The sequence below is a fragment of the Lonchura striata genome, chromosome 14 (genome assembly GCF_050655825.1).
Source record: "Lonchura striata isolate lonStrDom1 chromosome 14, ASM5065582v1, whole genome shotgun sequence".
Lineage (NCBI taxonomy): Eukaryota > Metazoa > Chordata > Aves > Passeriformes > Estrildidae > Lonchura > Lonchura striata.
In genome coordinates, this window is record NC_140716.1 from 15,705,262 (window position 1) to 15,726,577 (window position 21,316).

The 21,316-nt window shown below is 48.7% G+C and overlaps 2 protein-coding genes across 8 annotated transcripts; one reads left to right on the top strand and one right to left on the bottom strand.

Annotated features, from left to right (window-relative positions):
• Positions 1-14: 14 nt before the first annotated feature.
• VRK3 (VRK serine/threonine kinase 3) lies at positions 15-8,514 on the top strand. Of its 4 annotated transcripts, none has more exons than XR_014958560.1 (12): positions 15-131; positions 206-522; positions 1,969-2,021; positions 3,679-3,745; positions 4,472-4,556; positions 5,018-5,120; positions 5,459-5,551; positions 5,733-5,865; positions 6,611-6,731; positions 7,000-7,080; positions 7,495-7,644; positions 8,215-8,514. XR_014958560.1 is itself a non-coding variant. In XM_085592606.1 (12 exons), exons 1-11 carry the CDS (start codon positions 37-39, stop codon positions 7,641-7,643), a joined length of 1,290 nt encoding a protein of 429 aa, XP_085448732.1. In that variant the 5' UTR covers positions 15-36; the 3' UTR covers position 7,644; positions 8,215-8,514. The 4 variants fall into 4 exon arrangements, 3 of the variants coding, with proteins under 3 accessions (XP_085448732.1, XP_085448730.1, XP_085448731.1); XM_085592606.1 differs by having other exon boundaries at positions 1,969-2,041; positions 4,477-4,556; positions 7,022-7,080; XM_085592604.1 differs by having other exon boundaries at positions 7,022-7,080.
• A 232-nt stretch (positions 8,515-8,746) lies between these two features.
• Positions 8,747-20,956, bottom strand: CCNF (cyclin F). Of its 4 annotated transcripts, XM_085592600.1 has the most exons (18): positions 20,886-20,956; positions 19,625-19,782; positions 19,313-19,467; positions 18,790-18,896; positions 18,009-18,076; positions 17,345-17,538; positions 16,948-17,001; positions 16,330-16,434; positions 15,698-15,775; positions 15,143-15,294; positions 14,240-14,404; positions 13,257-13,380; positions 12,727-12,907; positions 11,716-11,803; positions 11,223-11,322; positions 10,822-10,952; positions 10,469-10,638; positions 8,747-9,923 (listed from the first exon to the last, which is right to left on the bottom strand). In XM_085592600.1, exons 4-18 carry the CDS (start codon positions 18,798-18,800, stop codon positions 9,526-9,528), a joined length of 2,019 nt encoding a protein of 672 aa, XP_085448726.1. In that variant the 5' UTR covers positions 18,801-18,896; positions 19,313-19,467; positions 19,625-19,782; positions 20,886-20,956; the 3' UTR covers positions 8,747-9,525. The 4 variants fall into 4 exon arrangements, with proteins under 4 accessions (XP_085448726.1, XP_021385323.2, XP_085448725.1 ...); XM_021529648.4 differs by lacking the exon at positions 19,625-19,782; XM_085592599.1 differs by lacking the exons at positions 19,625-19,782; positions 20,886-20,956 and adding an exon at positions 20,393-20,633.
• Between the last annotated feature and the right edge of the window lie 360 nt (positions 20,957-21,316).

A 21,316-nucleotide genomic window follows, 5' to 3' on the forward strand; every position in this document is an offset into this window, starting at 1 on the left:
CGGGGCCGCGGCGGGCCCGGGCTGCGCGGCGGGGCCATGGCGGGCAGGCGGGCGCGCGGGCGGCGCGGCACCGGGGCACGGACGCGGACCCCGGAGCGGCCGCGGGCAGAGCTCTCCGGCGGCTCCCCAAGGTGCTGGGGGCGGCGGGAGCGGGGCAGTGGAAGCGGGGCGGCGGACGGGCTCTGACGCTGTCCGTGTCCCGCAGGCCCTGCCGGTTCTGCCCGCAGTGCGGGCTCGCCGTGGAGCCCGCGTTCCGCTTCTGCCCAGCCTGCGGCGGGAGGCTGCCCGCGCCGCCGGAGGAGCACGGCGAGCCCGCCGCGCGGGCCCCGAGCCCGCCGCCGGCCGCCAGCCCCGCCGCCTCCCCGTCCCCGCGGGCGCGGCCGGGACCCCGCTCGCCCCGCAAGCCGCGGCCCGGGCCGGCTGCGCCGCTGCCGGCGGACACGGTGCTGGCGGACCAGGGAGGGCGGCGGTGGAGGCTGGTGCGGCTGCTGGAGCAGGGCGGCTGCGGGCTGGTGTACGAAGGTACTGTGGGGCCCGCGGCGGGCAGAGGGGGCCGGGGGGCGAGAGGCGGGGGGTCCCCGGCTCTGGCTTCGGCGACAGCTCTGGGGACAGCCCGAAATCCCCAGAGCCCACGGAGCGGGTGACACTGCGATGTCCGCCGGGCTGGCGGTGACCCGCAGCCTTGCAGGATCCGTCATTCATACAAGATTCTGAGCTGGGCAGGACCCACAAGAACCCTGGAGTCCAGCTCCTGACTCTGCACAGACACCCCAACAATCCCACCCTGGGCATCCCTGGCAGCGCTGTCCAAGCACTCCTGGAGCTCTGGCAGCCTTGGGGCCGTGCCCATTCCCTGGGGAGCCTGGGCAGTGCCAGCACCCTCTGGGGGAAGAACCTTTTCCTCATCTCCAGCCTAAACCTGCCCTGGCCCAGCTCCAGCCGTTCCTCACTGGACATCTGCCTGTCAGCCACTCTGCCACCAGCATATTATCAAGCTGAGGCGAGACTGTTCTGTTATTATGGAATGTCCATTGTTGGGGCCACACTTCTTTATGTTTTTTTAGGTCCAAAAACAATTTGTGGGCACTGTACAGGAGTTCCTGTGCTGTGAGTGGTGTCAATACCCACTAAATGTCAATTCTCAGCGTGTGTTGGGCCCAAAGAAAGCAACCAAAGCACACAGGCTGCTTCTCAGCCATTTAGTAAGTGCTGATCTTTTCAGTCTTCCAAACTTTCAAAGGGGAGTTTTTGATCTTTAGTTAATTTGGAAACTGTCCAGGAGGAATTTTTTTCCATTACCAAATTTTGCCTGATATTTGGCTTTACTTTCTTTTTCATTATTCAAGCTGTTGTATAACAAAGTCTGAGCATCTATCTATGTTTTAAAAAAAATGTGATAAAAAGGATAGTCAATAGTGGAGGGTGTTTTTATAGAAGTAGGTTTTAAGTGATGAGTAGCAGGTAACCTGTGGATAGCACTTGGTCTAAGAGCACAAGAAGAGGAACTGTCCTGAGGCAAGTCATGGATGCAAATCCTTTTGGAGACGGGTAGCTACATACAACTCTTAACATCCATACAGAGCAGAGGGACTTGGCATCCCTTACAGACTTGTCAAACCATGGAGTGAGCTGGAGGGAGTGCTCAGCAAAAGAATTTGGGGATGCCTTTGAGATTCTAACTAATGATCTATTCTTTACATACCCCTCAAAGCTCCCCCATACTGTAGCCATGCCCAGATGCTTCTGTGACTTAAGCAGAACTGCAGTGCATGTCAGGGTGCTGAGCTCCTGGAGCAAGGTAAGAATTATTTTATAGTGATCTGGGAAGGTGCTGTCACAGAGGTTGCATTGCAGAGCTCAAGGGAAAGAAGCAGAGGATGAGTTAATCCAGCTGCACAGGCTGCATTTAATGATGCACAACCTCTTTTTCCATGTTCCTGTAATCACATCTGTTCCATCCTTCCACAGCACAGTCAGCATCTGGAACCTGTCCTCAAAAGCAAAGCTACTCCCTCAAACTTGTGAGTTTTGATCTGTTTGGGTAAGGAATAGTGCTTAGAGTACTGTGTCCTGATCTTTTTGGCTGAGAGTATCTGAGGACTTGGGAGAGAGTGATCAGAGGGGCCCCTGCTAACTTAGGAGATGGATCTAACTTCTTGAAGGTGTTGTGCAGGGATTTCAGTTGGCTTTTCTGCTAAAGGTGTGAAGAAAATGAATATGAGGATTAAAAAAACTCAAAGACTTAATAACAGAAGGTTGCTGCTTTGTTTGACCAGGCTTAGGAATCTGCAGAACTGAATTTGGTGGTGTGAGGTGGAGATCTTGATTCAGGAATATCAGACCAACTTTTCTCCTCTCTGGCAGGCGTGCACACACCCTGCTGAAGTCTGGGGAAACTTGAGAGGTTGGAATTTGGTGCTGTGCTGAGGCTGTGTGAGAGCCAGCATGGAGACACTTTGTAAAGCCAGAGCACACTTTGAAATTAAATAAGAATTATAGTTGGAGTTCCAAGTCAGCTTTCCAGGTACTTGCAATATCTTAGGTTCTCCAGAAATGTGTTATTTCCAGTAACAGCTGTTCTGTCGTGGAAATTCAATCAATTGATTTTCAGTAGCTCACAAACCAGGGCTGAAAGCCTGTTTTCTTGTCTACTGTAGCTCTTGGGGACTGCTGGTCTGTAGGAGGGCCAGTGCTGACTGATGGCTCTGTGGGGCTCTTGCATGCACTTGGATAATCCCTTAAGAGGATGGAGAAGGATGAGAAAAATCTGCTAAGTGCACAAAGCCACTAGTTGGTGGGAAACTGTAATCACTTCTGTAGGCAAGACTCCCAACTTTTCTGGTTTTCTTTTGGCTGCTTGGTGGTCTGCTGAGCACTGTGGAGTGTGGTATGGCACATGAGAGCATTCTGGCACTGGGGTTTGATGACCCACGTGGGCTCACGGGCAAGATGCAGAGTGAAATACCCTCTGGGACATGGTCTGTGTTGTCTGCAGCTTGCTGTTCCTCCAGCTATCTTTGATACCAGTTTTGTACCAAACCAGGTAGAATAGAACACTCCTGCTTTCTCCCATGCAGGATAGCAGCTGTTCTGAGTTAGTGTTGAATAGATATGTGTATGTAGGCAAACACAGACATTCTGAATGGGAACTGTGTGCAGTTGAGGTCACTTGATGACAGCAATACCTCAAATGTTACTAATACAGACTTTCTTGTCTCACTTTCTGACAGCTAGAATAAATGTTACAGCTCTCTGTAGAGAGAGAGGTAGAGCTGTAGAGCTGTGTGTTTGTAGAAATGCCCTCATCCCTGCTGTGGCTGAGAAGGTCACCTCTGGCTCTTGTTAACGTAGCAGCTGTGGGACCAGAGCTGTCCATGCTGTGCCTGGGCTGCACTGCCTTGTCTGCTGTTAACCCTCAGACAGCTGTAAATGGGCTGCTGAAAAGGCTCAACCTGAGATGGCCCCTCTCCTGTTCTGTGCTGATACTCAGAGTTGATGTGGTTGTTAGGGGCAGCATTAAGTAGGAAACCAAGACACCTGAGCTCTGCTCTCAGTTCTGTTAGTTGGTCTTTGCTTTCTTTAAAATGAGTTGTTAAGGTCTTAGAGCAATCTTACCCAAATTTCCCTTTCCAGCAGGATGTGTCTGGCTGAAGTAATGCTCTTCTCCATTCCCTTTAGGATGCCAAAGATGGAAGGCTCTACAATGAACAGAATTTCTTCCAGCGAGCTGCAAAGGCAAGCACAGGTTGGTGCTTCTTGGGAGGGCAAGGACTAAGGCTAGCTGGCATTTCTGTCTCATCAGTTATGTGAATCTCTTGAAAGGCCAGGCTAGGATAAATTAACCCCCTGCTTGGTTAGTGCCAGAGTGCTGAGGAGTTCAGTCAATGCCAGTTCTCCCAGCAGTCTGTGTGCTGTAGGACAGTGCAGTGTGAGCACAGCTTTCTTGGGCTCCTCACTCTGTCTTGATGTGTCTGGGAGCTGTCCAGCCCTGCAGCCTCTCACCTTGGCTCACTCTCCTGTCCCTCTTCCATGGGTGTTTCTGCAGCAGCTCTCTGGTATAAACTCCATTGATCCCAAAACTTGAGCAAGAACAAAGCTGCTCAGAGAATGTAGGTGGGGGGGATGGAATAGTTTATGTCAAATCTACACTTCTGGGAGAAGTGTAAAAGTCTGCTTGTCCCTCACCCTCTCTCTCTTGCCTCTCCTTGTTTTGCCCTGCCCTGTAACAATACCATGCCATAGCCTGCTCTGGTATTCCCAGAATTTTCCCTATTCCATTCTTGCTCTACAGTGGTATTTTCATTGACATGCCAGTGCACACATCAGACTGGAATTCTGGGGACAGAGTCAGGATGAGAGGCCACTGTCAGCTCCCAGGGCGCAGTGCAGGCTTTCAGAGGAGGAGCATCCCTAACTCCTTCCTCCTGGAGCTCCTCAGCAGCATATGCTGCACTGTCCTCTTCTGTTGTAGTGGAGAAGTGGAAGAAGTGGCATTCTGTGCCGCTGCTGGGCATCCCCAACTGTGTTGGCTTTGGACTGCATGCAGACAGCTACAGGTGAGGTGACTGAGCTCTTGGGCTGTCTGAGCATCTCTGGCTTTCCCTCTCCTCTAGTTGCAATCCACTTGTCCTGTTGTCATTGTCCCCTGGGCTCCTGACCTTATGCACTGCTCCTATCATGTCTTAAATGGTTTGCCTCTCATTGCTTTGTTTCCTTCAGTCCTTGTGTTGCTGGTGAAGTTACAGCTTTTGCTGCTGCTGCCCTTCAGGCCAGGGAACACCTTATTTTGGACCTTGACACTTAACACAAAGGGGAGATTCAGGCTGCATGTCTGCAACACACAATGAGCACACCTGTCTCCTTTATAAGAAGTTTTCACTTATCAAAAGTCAAGGAAGTGTTTGCCCAGGTCAGCTTGGAGTTGAAGTGGGGTCCAGTGGATCACCTGGCAAGTGTCTTTTGCAGGGCCTCCAAACCAGGTAGGTACTATAATGTGCAAAGCCCTTTTCTCCTGCAGGTTTTTGGTGTTCTCTGATTTGGGGCGATCTCTTCAGTCAGTCCTGAGTGATGGCGTGCACCTGCTCAGGGAGAAGGCAGCTTTTCAGATTGCAATTCGCGTGGTATGTGGAGAACCAATCCTTCCCAAGGGACTTTTTCAGAAAAGACTTCTAACTTCCTTCTGGATCTCCCAGAGGTGTTTTAAAACTGCTTCAGGGGCTTGGGTGGGGTCTCTAAACCTGCTGTCAACTTCAGTAGCATCTTTTGAGCACTGTGTCACCTTGAAGGAATTTGGGATAAGAATAAGAAAAACCTGACCTTTGAACTTGAAGGCTGTGATGTGTTGTTTTTAGTGCTCATCCACATGGCTGCAGGGAACTGGGGAAGGTCCACCTCAGTGATAGCCAGGGTGCTGCAGGAGCCTGCATGGATCTGATATGCTTCCCCTGTTTATTCCCAGCTAGACTGCCTGGAGTATATTCATGAGAATGAGTATGCGCATGGGGACATCACAGCTGAGAACATCTATTTGAACCCAGCAGACCTCACACAGGTAGGGAGCAGGAGCAGTGCTGCCAGGAAAGGGCACTGGAGGTGGGATTGTGACTTGGGATCAGACAGCCTCCAGGTCCCTGCCTTGGGCAAGGCAGCAGAGCAGGCTGGACAGTGCTCAAGCAGGGGCTGTGGGGAAGCCCTGGGGGCTGCTCTGAATTCAGCTCTGTGCTGCCCTGCAGGTGACCCTCGCTGGCTATGGCTTTGCGTTCCGCTACTGCCCCGGGGGGAAGCACGTGGCTCTGCGCGAGGGCAGCAGGACCCCTCACGAGGGCACGGTGGAGTTCATCAGCCTGGACAGCCACAAGGGCACAGGTGGGTCTGGCTTTGTGACACATGCTGGGGCTGCTTCTCTGGTGGTGGTCCCTGGAGCTCGGGCTGCCTGCTGGCACTGCTGCTTTCCAGGCATTCACATGCACCAGGAACGAGGTTCCTCTTTGGGCTGTTCACTCCTGCCTCCTGATGGCTGCTGTGTTGGGACTTGCCAGGTCATTCAGTGATTCCAGCAGAGATGTTCCTGCTCCATCTGGAGCCTTGGCTGCTGCAGGCGTGTGGGGAATAGAAAACAGGGCCCTTCATGCTGGCTTAGCAGGAATCTGTTTCAAGGCAGACTGGATCCCTGCCCAAAACAGATTTGCAGCAGGCTCTGCTCTGACCTTGAAGTAATGGGAGCTGGAAAGGTATTTAAATCATAGAATCACTGTTGGAAAAGACCTTTAAGGTCATTGAGTCCAGCTTTAAACCCAGCACTGCCAAGGTCATCACTAACCCAAATTTCCAAGTGCCACATCTACATGACTTCTAAATCCCTCCAGGGATGAAGGCTCCACACTGTCCTGGGCAGCCTGTGCCAAATTCTGTCCTTCTCCTTGTTGGGATGTGACTGCTCTTTCACAGTGTTCAGGAAATCTTCCTCCAGAGGCTGGGAGGTGATTCCTGAACTATGTTAGGAGCCTCCCAGGAGTATTGATACCCCAGAGAACATCCTCATGAAGCTTCTGAATTTCTTTACTTCTGCCCCTTCATGAGTGACATGTGAATGTCTCATACTTCCCATCAGGACCATCTCGACGGAGTGACTTGGAATCTCTGGGCTACTGTCTTCTGAAATGGCTCTGTGGCATTTTGCCTTGGTCTGATGAGCTGGACAAAGTAAAAGCTGTGGTGGAACAGAAAGAAAGGTAGGAGAAATCATTTATTCTTCTGGAAAATGCTCAGCAGAAAGCAGTGAGGGGGGTTTGTGACTGAAATCCCCAGGTCACTCTGTTGGGATGTGGTGAATCCCACAACAAAGGCTGAGCCTGGCCCCAGTGTTTGGTGAACCCCAAGTTCTGCTTCATGCCCAACACGGCCAGCTGAATTCAGCCTTTTGAGGATTTTTTTTTTTTTTGTCCCTGTTGTCAAAGCCAGGTGCTCAGGAGCCTGCTCTATTGCTTCTCCTTCTGACAGGACTTTGTGCTGACTATTCCAGGTACAGAAAGGATGTGAGACGCCTTCTCCAACTGTGCTTCAGGCAGAGATCCATTCCAGGTATGGGCTTGCTCTCAGTGGCAATGCAACGCGGGGATGGAAGATTGACTGTACCTGAAGCCAGAACTTTCTCTGTGCTGGTGTGCTGGTCTGTGATAGCTTCCAGTGGTGATGATGACCACCCTCTTTCCCATCCCATATTGTTGTGCAGAGAAGCTGTGACTATCCCATGTCTGAAAAGTGTTCAGGGGGTGGAAGGAGATGGGCTTCAAGGTCCCTTCCAACCCAAACCAGTTGGTGATTCTATTTTATTGTATAATTTGGTGATTCTTTGAGCTTTGTATTAGCCTTGGTTTGGTTTTCCTCTCTGCAGCTGCCTGAGGGGATGGGTGAGCTGGCTGCAGGACAAGCAGCCTGAAATGGCCACTTGGCAGCTGGAGTTTGTGCTGCTCCAATGAGTCCCTTTCCTTGCAGATGCCCTGGAGAACTACCTGCAGCAGGTGCTGGCACTGGAGTACGAGGAGAAGCCTGACTACGCAGCCCTGCGGCAGCTCTTTGGGAAGCCACTGGAAAAGATGAAAGCTTCAGCTTACGACTCCATTGATGTCCGAGTGGTGCCCTGAGGTGAGTGCTGGTACCTCCTCTGTGTGACCTGGGCTGCCACAGGCTGGTGAGGACAGAGCAGGCTGGGTTGTGACATCTCTCCAGCTGAAACCAATCTGCTCCTCCTGACATGTCATTCCCTACTGAAACCAGTCCAGTGTTACAAAGCCAGGCTTAGCCTGTGTTTTCTCAAGTTTTTCTGGAAATACTTGCCCGTGAAGGAATACAAGGGTTAATAAAGTAAATGCTGAAGGGGCTGCAGGGCTGTGAAGGTGATAACAAAATGCAGACTCAGGCCATCTAGTAATTTTTTCTTTCTTTATATCTGAAACTCTGGGCTGTAGTTTTTGCTTTTCTCTCTCAGAAAGCAGCCTGTAGTTCTGGTTTGAGTGCCCAGGTGCTATTTTAGCCATGAGGCACCTCAAAGAGTGAGGCTTGATACAAAGCCAGATCTGATTTTAGTGCAGGGCTGTATCAGCCAAGGTCCTGCATCCAGCAGCAGGAGCACAGAGCCAGCTCTACACCTAATTTCCTCCTCCTGGGAAGGAATTAAACTGATTCATCCCCCCTTTTCTGCTTTTATTTTTTCAGATCAAGGAAGAGTTCAGAGCTTTCTGCAGTGAGGCCTTTCCCAGATATATTTTCACTTTTACCAGTTTTAAAATGAGAAAGGTTTTTTTAAGTGTTTCTTCCCATGTTAATGTGAGCCAGTGCTGAAGTTTGAGCTGCTGTTGTACCAAATTAATGTGAAGACTCCTGCATGGCAGATCAGGGGAAGCAGTAGCTGGAGAACTGCAGTGGAGCCACCATAAGCCAGGAAACTAAATCAGGGATTTTCTCTTTTGAATGAGTGACAGTACATGGTTTTGTAATAAACTTTGTGGACAAGTACCCAAGGCTGCTCTTGGTTATTTGGAAGATTCAAGGCCTTTCTGGAGCTGCTGTAGGGTTGTGAGGGCAATTTGAGCCCTGTGCCCCTTGTGAGATTTGTGTGAATAGCCTTCAGGCAGTGCCACTGCAACTTAACCATCAGAACTCAGTTCAGAGGTAAACCCTGACCTCATCCCAGCAGTTCTCCAAGCCTCAGGCCAGAGAATGAGGGGAAGGAAGACTAGGATTCATCTTTACTAACAAAACAATTTTATAAAAAACCAGTCAATAAACACTCACTACACTGTGTGTAGCTGAACTGTTGCCAATGCCACAGTAAATTCTAAGCAGTCCCGGAGTCCAGGTCCAGTGTTAGCTTCAAGTGACATCTTTTTTAAGTCTTGTACCTTGGTATTCCAATTCCTATGTGTTAAGGCACAGAAGGATTTTTCAGGTGAAGAAAACATGGCAACAAGAGAAGAGGCAAATGGAGTTTAAACCATGTGAGAGGTAGGTGAGAGAGCAGCTCAGACCTGCAGTGAGCCTTCATTTACCTCTGGGGTTTTTCAATAAAAACCTTGTGTCAGTGCAGCAAATGCCATAGACAAGAAGAACGGAGCTGAGGGAGAGACCTGGACAGAGTAAAAGGCAGCACAACCTCAAAATAGGTCTTTCAAGTGGAAGAACTCAAGCATAGTGTTACATTCAGAAACTTGAGAACAAATGTCAATTCATTTCATTCATAGTGCCAGGCCTCAGAGGAAGCAAGGGACAGGACAGTTCTTTTCTATCACTAAGATGATAAAACTGGGCTATGAATTTCATAGAGACAGAACCTTAGCAGAGGATCAGGCAATAGGGGATACGTAAAAAGGCAGCTGTGAATGGAGGAAATAGCCCAGATGTACAAGATAGACAAGGTTGAAGGGAAGATATTTTGGAGGTATTTACAATTATTCACTGTCATCCCTATATGACTGCAACAGAAATACAGCTTCTGGGAATCCTGGTAAAGTTAAAAGCATGAAGAAATCAGAGACTTAAGAAAGCCAAGTTCAGCCTTTCTTCAGTGTGTTCTGCCATGTTTTTTCTCTTGACTTGCCTCCTGTGCAGGTAGTGGGGCTGGCACAGCTCCCTGTTCATGGAATTGCCATGGGGCAGTGCTGAGGTAGGTTTGGGAGGAGCTTCAGGGCTGCCTTCAACAGAAGATGTAGGACTGGCAGTGTTGACAGAAGAGTAGCCCGAGCTCCCCTCTGGGTTGGGATTCCTTGGGGTGAGATATGCCCCTGGCAGCTCCCCCTCCCCATGGGGTGCCCCAGAGCCATCCCACTCCCCAGGCAGGCTGTCCTCATCACTGGAGTCCTGGCCACAGTGCTCTGCAGGGTCCAAGTACAGCACTGTCACATCCAGGATCCCACTGGGGCTGGTCACTGCAGGATGGGAAAAGAGAAACCTTAGTTTGTCCCCATCCAGAACCAAGCAGGCACTCAGCACAGAGTCAAGCAGAAAAAAGCCAAGCAAGATTCAACCTTCTGTCTGCTTACAGCTGGAGGGCAGGGCACTAGGTTCACCCTCTATTCACACAGTGTCTTTTCTTCCCTCAGACTATTTGAATAGATACTAAGAGCTGCTAGAAAATGAGCAGCCAGGCCCAGGGTCAGCAAAACCTAATATCTAATTAGTGTTTCTAAGACAGTGGCTCATTCATCACATTTGGTACACTGCAAACAGCCTGACTTTGAAATGCTGAGCAAATACAAAACCCCTCATCATGTTCTGAAGCAGTGCAGAGAAAGAACAGATAGATACCTCTGAGAGAGTTTAACAATTATAACCACGGGGGAAGGGGAAGAGTTTTTCCAACTGGTCTTCAGCTGAAAGTTTAGGCATCTGGTGCCTGAGAAACAGTTTTAAGCAAAAATGAAAAGAGGGGTTTAATCCTCTTGGCTGCTGTTTATAAGAATAAACTGCTCACCATCTCCTTCTCGCTCGCCTTCGCTTTCCTGATCACCTTCATACCCAGAGCAGGAATCTAAACTCCAGTCAAGGAAGTTGTCCAGCAGACTTTCTTCCTGGGAGGACAGCTCTGCTGTGGGTGTAGTCACAAAGCTGCCTCTGTCATCCTGAATGCTGTCTTCCCTTCTCCTGTAGTAAAACACCCCAGAAATCACATGTTAAAATCCAAGTATTTTCCAGCTCTTTTAACAGGTATGTCAAGATGGTGACAGGAAAATGAATTTTATTTAGGAATGAAACCTCAGGGTACCAGAGAGGAGGAAAGGGTCTGGCTGATCTTCAGAGCAGCTGACAGCCATGAGTTACACTCACCTTTTAGCTCTCTTTCCAGAGGGAGAGCTGAGGAAAGTCTGAATTTCCACTACATTCCTGTGCAAGGGACTGGGCTCTGGGTCCTTCTGTTTCACACCCAACAATGAACAGAGCTGGCTGTAACTCATAACCTAAAATATTAAATAGATTTTAAAAAAATCAAAGCACCTGTTAAGAATTAGACCAAGAGATTCTTATGAGAACTAAATAGCCAGGAGGACACTATTTATTTTCTAGGAGAAATCTATCCCAGTGTGTTCTTCCCACAGGCACTCAAACATCAGTTAAAGAGTCCCTGCAACTCAATTTTTAAACTCCCACTTTATTCACTCAGCATGTCATGGGGCAGTAGCTCTGCTCTGGGTGACAGCCAGCAGCAGATGCAGCCACAGCTCACCCACCTGTTCTTTGCCGATTTCTTCATAGCGCTCATCTTCAAACCGCTGCTTTACTGCCATTAGGGACACCTGCCTGTAATCCTTTGGGGCATCATCATGGAAGCTGAAAAGAAAGATTGAAACCCCTATCTTACAATGGATTATATGAAACAGTATTAAGAAAACCTGCCAAATTAGGTAATTTTCCTCTGTCCCTCAGTGCTGTGCTAACGGAGCTGGTGTTTCAGCAGCTTCATCAGAACACCTGGTGGCTTCTAAACATGTGAGCATCTAATTCCTTTTCTGTCCCTGATTTCTGTGACCCAGGGCCAGACCAGCTGGCAGAAATACAACAGCTGTCCCTGAACTGGACCTTAGTGCTTTGAGGCAGGGAAGAAGGCAGTTAACCAAAGGCCCCTCCTTCGCTGGGAAGGGCTAACCATACAGGTGCAGCACATTTGCAAGAGCTGCAATCCAAGTACTCATGCATCCCCTCAAAGAGTCCCAAAACCATTACCACTTTTGGTGGAGGCTCAGCATGCAGGGCAAGAGGTCTTCTTGAGAGAAACCAGTGCACTCAGACAGCTGGGCGGTCCAGGGGTGTGCTGGAGAAGAGAGTACATATTCCTATATTGAATTATATATTCATGAAGTGTAGTAGCTCAGTAGCTGTCAGCTTTCTTTTTTAATAGGATAACAATCATGTTATTTGCAAGCTTATATCTGTCCATAGTTTATTCAAGTTCACAACTGGCTTTAAGGATAGCTTTATCTGCCAAACTCATTTATACCTAATGATAGAAATCCTCAGTACCATTTAAATACAAAGCTTGCCTGATGCTGATGTTCTAGTATATCACTGCTATTAAGAGGTAAAACAGAATCAGAAAACCATGGAATGGTTTCAGTTGGAAGGGACTTCAAAGCCCATCTCATTCCACTCACTGCCATGGGCAGGGACACCTTCCACTATCCCAGCTTGCTCCAAACCTTATCTGACCTGGCCTTGGAGACTGCCAGGGATCCAGGGGCAGCCAAAGCTTCACTGGACAACCTGTGCCAGGGCCTCACCACCCTCAAAAATTCCTTCCCAATATCCCATCTAACCCTGTCCTCTGGCAGTGGGAAGCCATTTCTCCTTGTCCTGTCTCTCTAGGCCCTTGTAAATAGGCTCTTGTCCATGTCTCCTGTCAGCTCCATTCAGATACTGGAAGGCCACAATTAGGTCACCCTGAAGCTTTTCTTCTCCAGGCTGAATAATCCCAATTCTCCCAGCCTTTCCTCATAGCAGAGCTGTTCCAGCCTTCTGATCATCTGGGTTGCCCAATACAGCCAAACAGACTGAACTTAGCTCTTCATTCTAACTTCTTATACCTGTCCCCCTCTTCTCCACCCTTGTCTCCACCTCCCCCAGCCAAGTGACTGGGACATCTTGTCTAAAGACAAACTAACACCCAAAAACCCCCAAAAAGTCTCCCTAGAAAGACAAGGCAGACTGGCACTCTGTGCTTGAGGTAAGATTGGTTACCTTGCCCATGCAGCATCTTGGCCAGCAGCAGTGCAGCAGCAGCCAGCTGGGCTGGGGAATACACACTGAGGCTCGTGTTCAGGAGGGACAGCTCACAGATGAAGCTGTAAAGGTGAAGAGTTCTTCTCTCCAGCATGACAATGCTTGACAGAACTTCTTTGTAGTCCAAAATGGTGGGTATCTAGTGCAGAAAGGAGAACAGAGGTTGGAAATACAGGACCAGGAGAAAGTGTTTTAGAACAGCTGTTTCCAGGTGATGGGTTTTGTTTGTTTGGTGCTTTTTTGTTTAATGACTACATTGACATCACTGCATTCTCCAGTAATAGAATAAATGGCCTCTTAAAACTCAAGTTTTAATCTCTACAGAAGGCAGAGGGGTCTGTATCTGCATGCTCTGAGACATGCACAGGCTCCACAGTTTTTGAGAACACTGACCTAAACCTCCAACTCAGGAACTGCTACAGCCTGACTTGAAGAGCAGCCCAAGGGGGGCCGGGGGCGGGAATATTTCATCCACTTTCTAAACTCACCCTTATCTTTCCTTCTAAGGCAGAAATGATCTCACCCATCATTCTGACCAACTCTTCATATTTGTAGGAGTTGTCTGTCAGCCACACAGCTTCCCGTATCGTCAGCATCTCTTTGCTGATGAAACTGTAATGTTAATATAAAGTTAGCTCCAGCAGAAAGGGGATTTGTGCACTTACAGCAGATAACTGCACCCACAATGACAAGAGTTAAACAACTTCACAAAGTATTTTCCTAGATAAACCAGCAAAGAAAGAATTACAGCTCTTTATTTCACCTGTAAGATGGAACCACCTACTAGAACATTCCTAATTTGGAATGTTCTTCCTAATACAAAATAAATTCTTGGCTGTGAGAGTGGTGAGGCCTTGTCACAGGTTGCCCAGAGCAGCTGTGGCTGCCCCTGGATCCTTGGAAGTGTGCAGGGCCAGGCTGGACAGGGCTTGGAAGCATCCTGGGATAGTGGAAGGTGTCCCTGTCCATGGCAGGAAGTGGAATGATATGATCTTTAAGGTCACTTCTAACCCAATCCAGTCTGTGATTCTCTGATCCTAATTCTTCACCTATAAAGCCTCACCTAGATTCAAGATATTAAGGAAATTAACACAGAAGGATAATCTTCCACCACACCATGCAGTTCATCTGAGTGTACACAAGCTCAGCTATGGAACACTGCTGCTCTTACTCTTTTCCAGATTTCTCATGGTGTCAAAGACTCCAGTTGCTGAAGGAATACATTTAGAGCACTTCACAACTATGACCATGTGTTTAAATAAGGAAAAAAGCTTCAAGGAACTACCTTTTCTGCCTCATTTACAGAGTCTGTGTTTGTAAACACAGTTAAACAGCAGTCAAATCAGAAGAAAGTCTTAAGAGCCTTTCCAGTATTACATGCAAGGGATGGGGTTGGGGAAGAAGTTTGAGCTGCAGGAAAGAATTTGGAAGTTCCTAATGATCACCTCTGCTCACCAGCCAGAACCCTCACCGTGTGCAAATGACCATGCAGGCTATCCCCAAAAGCTGGAGCCGAGCACGAGGCACAGGTCTCAGCGTCAAATAACGGTCCACACATCCCACTGTCATGTGAAGGCACAGGCTAGAAAAGTCCTTCATGGTAGCCACTTCCACCAGCCAATCCACCAGGATATACCTAGAACAGGAAGAGAGACTTAAGGAAGAACTTGGGAAATGGTGTCCCATACCATGACATCCAACGGAGAATGAGCCAGGCCAAGCAGAGCAGTGACAAGTGTTCCTGAGATGCCTCCCAAGAGTAGAGCCAGCTCCCTAAAGTGGGGTTGCGGCTGCACTGGATTCCCCTGCAGCCCTCCTGAAAAATCTGCCTGCTCCATCCCCTCCCTGCACACCAACACACACAGTGTGGCTAATAAACAGGACTGGAGATGTGTGTGTGGTCACAGAGCCATGATCCTATTGCCATTACAGAGCCACAGTGGGACACCCAGGTGGCTGGAATGCTGCCATGGATGTAATGTACTTTTTTAGGAAAGCAATGCCAGCAAGGGAAGTGGTGGAGCTGCCCTACATGTGAGAGAACAACTGGAATGTATTGAGATCTGCCTAGGGAAGGACACAGAACTCATCCGTAAGGATTAAGGGGCAGATGACACTGCTGCGGGTGTTTATTCAGGAAAAGGAAGTCAACAGGGGCTTTGGACAAGGCCTGAAGTGACAGGACAAGGGAGAATGGCTTCATACTGACAGATGGCAGGGCTAGATGGGATATTGGGAAGAAATTCTTCCCTGTGAGGGCCATGAGGCCCTGGCACAGGTTGCCTAGAGAAAATGTAGAAGGATTGTAGAGATGTACAGGGAAATAGGGAATAGTTTCTTCTGTGGGGCCTCACTCCTGGATCCAAGTTCCTACCTCATTATTTCATTCATTCCTTTCTGCACAGTGAAGATGCTTTGCGTGCTGATAGGAAGGGAAGCTTGAAAGATTTGAGAAACCATTTCCCTGGAAGATTTTGCTTCTAATCCTAGTTGGTTTCCAGTCCCACAAGCTTTGGCTAAAGCTATCTGTAGTAGAGAGAATACAAAAGAAAGTATGCTTATTTTACCAAATGCAAACTAAGGCAGCAGAAGACGGTTCTCTGTTTTTCCTGCTGAAAACACTGAACATGGTAAACTACTTGAACTGGTAGTTCTTAGTTTGGTTTAAATGTTGAGCACACAGATTATTTGGGGCCAGGCTTCTAAGTTCATCAAAAGATGCATCTTTATTCTACCACAGTGTGCTGCAATTTCCCAAAGAAGAGAATCTGCAGAATAGATGCAGATATGCACATAAAGACAACACTCAGTGTTGTCTGCTTCTAAAAGAGAAGCAGGTCCTGCTTCTAAAAAGAGAAATTTAAACTTACAATGGCAGCACAAAAAGGACCAAATAAAGACTGCTTTCCTGGGAAAACTCAAGTCTTACCTGTGCTTCCCAGCAGCCCTTGGCTGCGTAGTCTCGTAGCTTCCTGAGACTTTGGAGGTATCTGCCAGGATCCGACATCTACAGAGAGGAACACAAACAGGTGTAAAAACCCACAGCCTTTACACAACAAACAGAAGAATTGTAGCACCAGTATCCAGAGAAAAACACTGCCTGGAGGTACATCTATTATTTCAGCAACAAGTCTGTTCCTTACCATGACACCACTTTTTTTAAGAACCTTTTTTCAGTTCTTGCCCAAGGTCTCACAGGAAACGAGAGCATTGACTCAGGATTCCAAGGGGACAGCTTTGGCAGATTTATTAATGACAAGGCAGAAGCCTCCCCCTCCTGCTCCCCAGAGCCCTGGGATCACTGGCCAGCAGTGCCCAGGCCTTAAGCAGTGTTGGAGTAAAGCAACTTCTGTGGCACCTTGGCTACAACTGCTCGCAGCCTCATTTCAAACACCCAGGCAGACACCAGAGCTCACTTCAGTGAGTTCTTAGCACCCTCCTTGTTTATGATGGAGGTAAGCTCTGAGGAACAGCAATTCCTTTCTGAGGATATTCCTTGAAGATAACAGAGATCCAGAAGTTAGTGTGAAAGTTGTTTGGAGACAAAAAATTACTACTTACAGCAGCTTTTCTGTTGTTTTCCCAGAGGAGGTAGGAGCTGATTAAACAACCCTGTTTTGATGATTCTTCAAGCATTTCAAGGGATTCTTTCTTTTTTCCTTCATCCTAAAAAGAAAAGGCATATATTGGTATTCTTTCTGTCCAGACAACTGGATGCCTCAACACTTCAGAAGCTATGGAACACTGTGGTAAAGCTACAGAGCAGAATCCATCCCTTGGGAATGCCCTTCAGCCTCTGAGGAATGCTCCCCCATCCATTCAGTGCTGCCATTTGCAGATGCAGGCTCTGAGGGCAGTTAGTGCTTTTCCTCAGCCAGACAAATGCTTTTTGACTTGCTTGCCACTGAAGGCTTCTCATTTTATTTTTTGTTTTGCTGAACATACTGCAAGCCCATGATTAAGCCAAAATTAATTTCACCGTTTGTACAATTCAACAAAGTAAGTTAATAATGTTCCTTTAAACTACCAGTAAATTAAACTCGTGAGAACAGAAACTCCAGGGACCCATGAGGAGTAAAAGCATCTGGCTGATTTATGTTTTTAATCAAAGTAAACAGCATTAGCATCACCAGAAAAAAAATCCAAATCCAAACCCACCACATCAGAAATACTGCTCACCTCGAAGAAATTCAAAACCTTTGCCAAGCTGTGGAGAATAGATCCTTTCTGAGCCTGAAGAAAGCAGCAAGATAAAGTATTGTTAAACCACAGTAATTCTTGCTAGTAATTTCAGACTACAATTTTGGTTTATCTTTCAATCACTCTTCCCCCTTGCTTTTCTCTATGTTTTGTTATCCCTGAGATAGCACTGAACCTCTCCAAAGAGACAGTTCAGGCCTCTAGCACTCATGATCTATCATGTGCTGTTTGGCAATAAATTCAATAAATGACTGAGTCACAGTAATTGAAACAACAAGAGCACAGGAGGCTCCCTAGGGAAACAAAAGTATTTTTTCCAAAGTAGCAAGATGCAGTTACTGACATAGAGTAAGAAGAAGGCAGAAAGAAACCTGACCTTATCAAGCTGACACTCTGCCTTGAGACTCTCATAGACCACAGCTTTACAGCAGCTTCCAGAGAAGGACCAGGGAGGACGGATGAACAGCCAGATAAAGGGGACTGCACACACATTCAGGTGCTCTGCCAAGCTGAAGTAGTGAGATGCCTTTATTCCGTTCACTTCTGCACGTCCGTGGCCCGTGATGGACACTGAACCAGAGAGAAAGCCAGGAATCAAGTGGAGTTTGTTCACAATGCCTGCTTGGCATTCAGTCAGGCCAAGACAGACAAGAGGAAACAATGAGGAAAAGGTTGAACTGTCTCTCATTTAGAGCCTTAGAAATCATGGAAGTTGCTAAAGAAGAAAAATCTTAGTACAGTCAGGCTTTAGGAAGACATAACCTAAGTTGGGGGCTTCATTCTGCAAATACCAACTGCCAGGACCCTGTGTGAGGAGGCTCCTCCTGTCACTTGTCAGGTCCTTTTGATACATTTATCCCACTACCAAAGTAGTTCACAAGTTTGCAGTGGATAACTCCTAACCCTGAATTGCCAGGCTGTATCCTGCCCCGTCACTGAACACATGGCAGCTTTGTGGCCAGTGCCTAAGCAGAGCAATGTAAAACTTCCTTGTGCTATGCCACGTTCCCCAAAGCCCCAGGACAAGCTCCCACACTTACGGCCTTCATTGTACAGGTATGCCAAGCTCAACTTCACAGCAGCTTCAAAGTTACCACTTTCAGCAGCCCTGAAGGGCAGACAGAGAAAGCGCTGGAGGTTAAAATCCTTCCTAGCACCAGAATCTCCAGTTTGGTCCTTGTGCCCTCAAGGACATCCATCAAAATATCAAGCCCTTGTATTCCTCCCTCCCCAGCTGACGTGCACATACTGGTCTGCCTCAAAAAGAAGTGACACTCAGAAGCAAAACCATTATCATGGCATTTAAACATGTTAAAGAAATCTCTGACACCAATGGATCCCCTTCAAAACAGATGGATAAAAAGATGTTCCTCATATTTTTAAAGCAGATTTATTGTTGCTGTTTCAAACTTTGTTACTGAAATTCACTTGTTTTTCAATACACTGGTTTGCACAAGAAGTGACCAAGCCAACTTAGACTTAGAAACAGGATTATTTTCTAGAACCCCTGACCCCACACGTTCATTCACATGGGAGCACCAGAAAGTGGTTTTAAGGAATGTATTACATTCCAATCTGGAATATTAATGCCTGTGAAGACAACTTTGGTATATGCAATAGGCCCTGCTCTGGTTAAAGAGACAGCAGTGATCAGCTGTAGCTTAGATCTCAAATCACATGTTTTTTCATTCCCAAAGCAAATATTTCCCCTCTTTGTACAACTCAGATCCCCCAATTACACTGAGGACTGATTAGAACAGTTAATCTTCCTTCAAACGTCCTCTTCTAAAAGGCCAGACAAATTTGATGTTTGACACTTACCTTTCAAACATCCTCAGATGGTTTGGAGATGGCCACAGGTCTTGGAAACTTGCATGTGCCCAAACACTGGAATGATTATCCACAAGGTATTTAAGATGTGAGTGCACCTGCAGGGAGGGAACACAAAATAATGATTAACAAAATAAAAGGAACAACAGAAAAACAGGTCTTTGCAATCTTATTTTAGAGAAGTAACTAATTCGTCACAAGTTATGTTTAACTTGTTGCCTGCCTCATAACCAGTAAGGCAAGAGATGCCAAACCAAACCCATTTGTTCAGCCACAGTAATCTGGCAGGACAATTACCACAGAAAAGGAACAAAAAGCAGTCAAATACTGCTGCTACTCTTAACTTGAGCAGTGAGAAATGAAAGTCCCTGGGACAGCAAAAATCTCAACCTTGCAGGCACTCTTTGGGTTTCTTCAGGCTCTGTGACATGAGAAGCCTGTTCTGTGTGCAGTCCAGGCTCCTGGAGGCAGAGCTGAGCACTGAGCCTGGCAGAGGGGAAGCTGCAGCACTTACAGCTCTGACTGAGAGGATGTCTGCAGCAGGGAGGCCCTTCAGGATGTGAAACAGAACATCCTCGGGGAGGTTCAAGAATGTCAGGACTCGAGGCCGTTTTATTACCCTTCTCTTTGAAGGGAAAGAAAAACATCTGGAACATCTACAGTGAACCACTGGAAAAGAGAAACACAGGACACCTCAGTTAGTGAGAGCATAAAGGCAAAAAGGTACTACATAGTATTACATATATACACAGGTGTTCACTTGAGCACCTCTTCACTGCAGTGCAGGACACTGCAAACACATTAACCAGGGATATATAGCTCATACCTCATTATGCCACAGAGCAGAAAGGGCTTGTTCAAATTGGTTAATGAAGCCAAGAGACTCAGAAGGGGTGGCTCAAGCTCAAGTGCTCTTCACCAAGAGCCCCTCTGAGCCCTGACTCCTGTGACCGTGTTTAGTAGCAGCAAACAGTTCAGCTGTCCCTGTTCAGTAGTAACAAATAGTTTAGCTGACACTACTGTCAATGCATTTACCTCCCCCATGCCCCAACTTTTCCTTCTCAACTGACAGCAGTCTCTGGAACACAACCAGAGATATTAGGAAGACAACCAAACCTACTCAAGCCTATCTTTCCAAGCAGTTGCTACCAGGGGTGCTAATGGAAGACCCATTGCCTATATCTTCTGGAATATTATTTCAGTGCAATATTTATAGAAATACACACAAACACACATATATATGTATACAAAATGTACTATCCTCAGCAGTATTATTGCCATGAAAATGAAATAGACACCCAAACTGGGATGCCAGTTCAGCCTATATGAGCATCCAAATAGGGACCAGGGTGTAGATGAGCAACTCAGTGAAAACTCCATTTCTATAGACAGTATGTGGCACAGGTTGATTTCAAATATGTTGCTTCACGAAACCAGAGCGGTTTAGGCTGCAAGAGAGAACTCTGGGTGTCACCCAGTTCAGCTGTCCCGCCAAGTGGGGCAGGACCACATCCAGGTAGGTTTGAGCAACTCCAAGGATGTGGATCCCACAATTGCTCTGGCCAATCAATTACCATAGTTCAGGCATCCTTACAGTAAAAAAACACTTTCTCTGCCTCTTGAATGGGGCTTCCTGCACAGTCCTGCGCACGCTGCAAACTCACAGACGCCCGAGATGTTATCCCACGCGCAATACACATCTTGACCCCTTGGCTTTGAGGGCAGGCGCGCTTAGGCACAGCCGCCAGGCACAGCCACGGACGCCGTGGTCGCGGAAGGGCTGAGGCACGGCCCCGGCGGGGAGCACCCCACGGGCAGAGCCGGTCCCGAGCACCCACCGGGCCGGGCCGGGCCGGACCGGGCCGGGCCGCCCCCGCCGCGTTTGAATTTGGGCGCGAAGCCGTTGGCCCGGCCCCAAAGCCCACCGCCGGTCCTTTAGCCCAGGCTCGGAGTATTCCGGTAACCCCCGCCCTCAGATCCCTCAGGAGGCGCCCGGCAGGCAGAACCCGCTCTGGAGCCGCCCCTCAGCGCAGGAAGGCCCGGGAAACAGCAGCACCCGCGGAGGCCGCGGGCAGAGCCGCACTCACCGCCCGCCTTCATCGTGGCGTGTCCGCGGGGACCGCGCGGACGGACACAGCGCCCTGCCCGGCTCCGAGAGAGCGGCCCGGGCGTAGGAGGGACCGGAGAGCCGCGGGCGGGCGGGGCCCGCGGGGCTGGCACGCCCCGCTCGCGGCGCGGGCGCGCCCAGTGGGCGCCGGGAGCGGCGGGAGCCCCTCCCGCCAGGCCCGCCCGCCGCGCCACCACCCCGCCCACCGCCCGCGCGCACTTGTTTTAAACACAGCAGCCTCTCTCATTGGCCAGGAGGCCGATGGGGGCGGGGCCGTTCCCGCCCCGCGCGCTGTGATTGGTCGGCGAGGATGCGAATTCGAATCGGGGCAGTTGGCGGTTCAAACCTGTGGCGCAGCAGTGCATGCGCGGGCGGCACGGCGCCCCCTGTCGTGCGGGGCGGTGCAGTGGG

Coding starts and splice junctions, on each gene's coding strand:
- VRK3 (XM_085592606.1), top strand. CDS start 37: ATGGCGGGCAGGCGGGCGCGCGGGCGGCGCGGCACCGGGGCACGGACG. Junction 3,746..4,476: donor AGCTGCAAAGGCAAGCACAG/GTTGGTGCTTCT, acceptor GTTGTAGTGGAG/AAGTGGAAGAAGTGGCATTC. Junction 5,552..5,732: donor ACCCAGCAGACCTCACACAG/GTAGGGAGCAGG, acceptor GCTGCCCTGCAG/GTGACCCTCGCTGGCTATGG.
- CCNF (XM_085592599.1), bottom strand. CDS start 20,498: ATGTGTATTGCGCGTGGGATAACATCTCGGGCGTCTGTGAGTTTGCAG. Junction 18,897..19,312: donor ACATCCTCTCAGTCAGAGCT/GTAAGTGCTGCA, acceptor CCCTCCCTGCAG/GTGCACTCACATCTTAAATA. Junction 10,639..10,821: donor TCTGGAAAGAGAGCTAAAAG/GTGAGTGTAACT, acceptor GTTTTACTACAG/GAGAAGGGAAGACAGCATTC.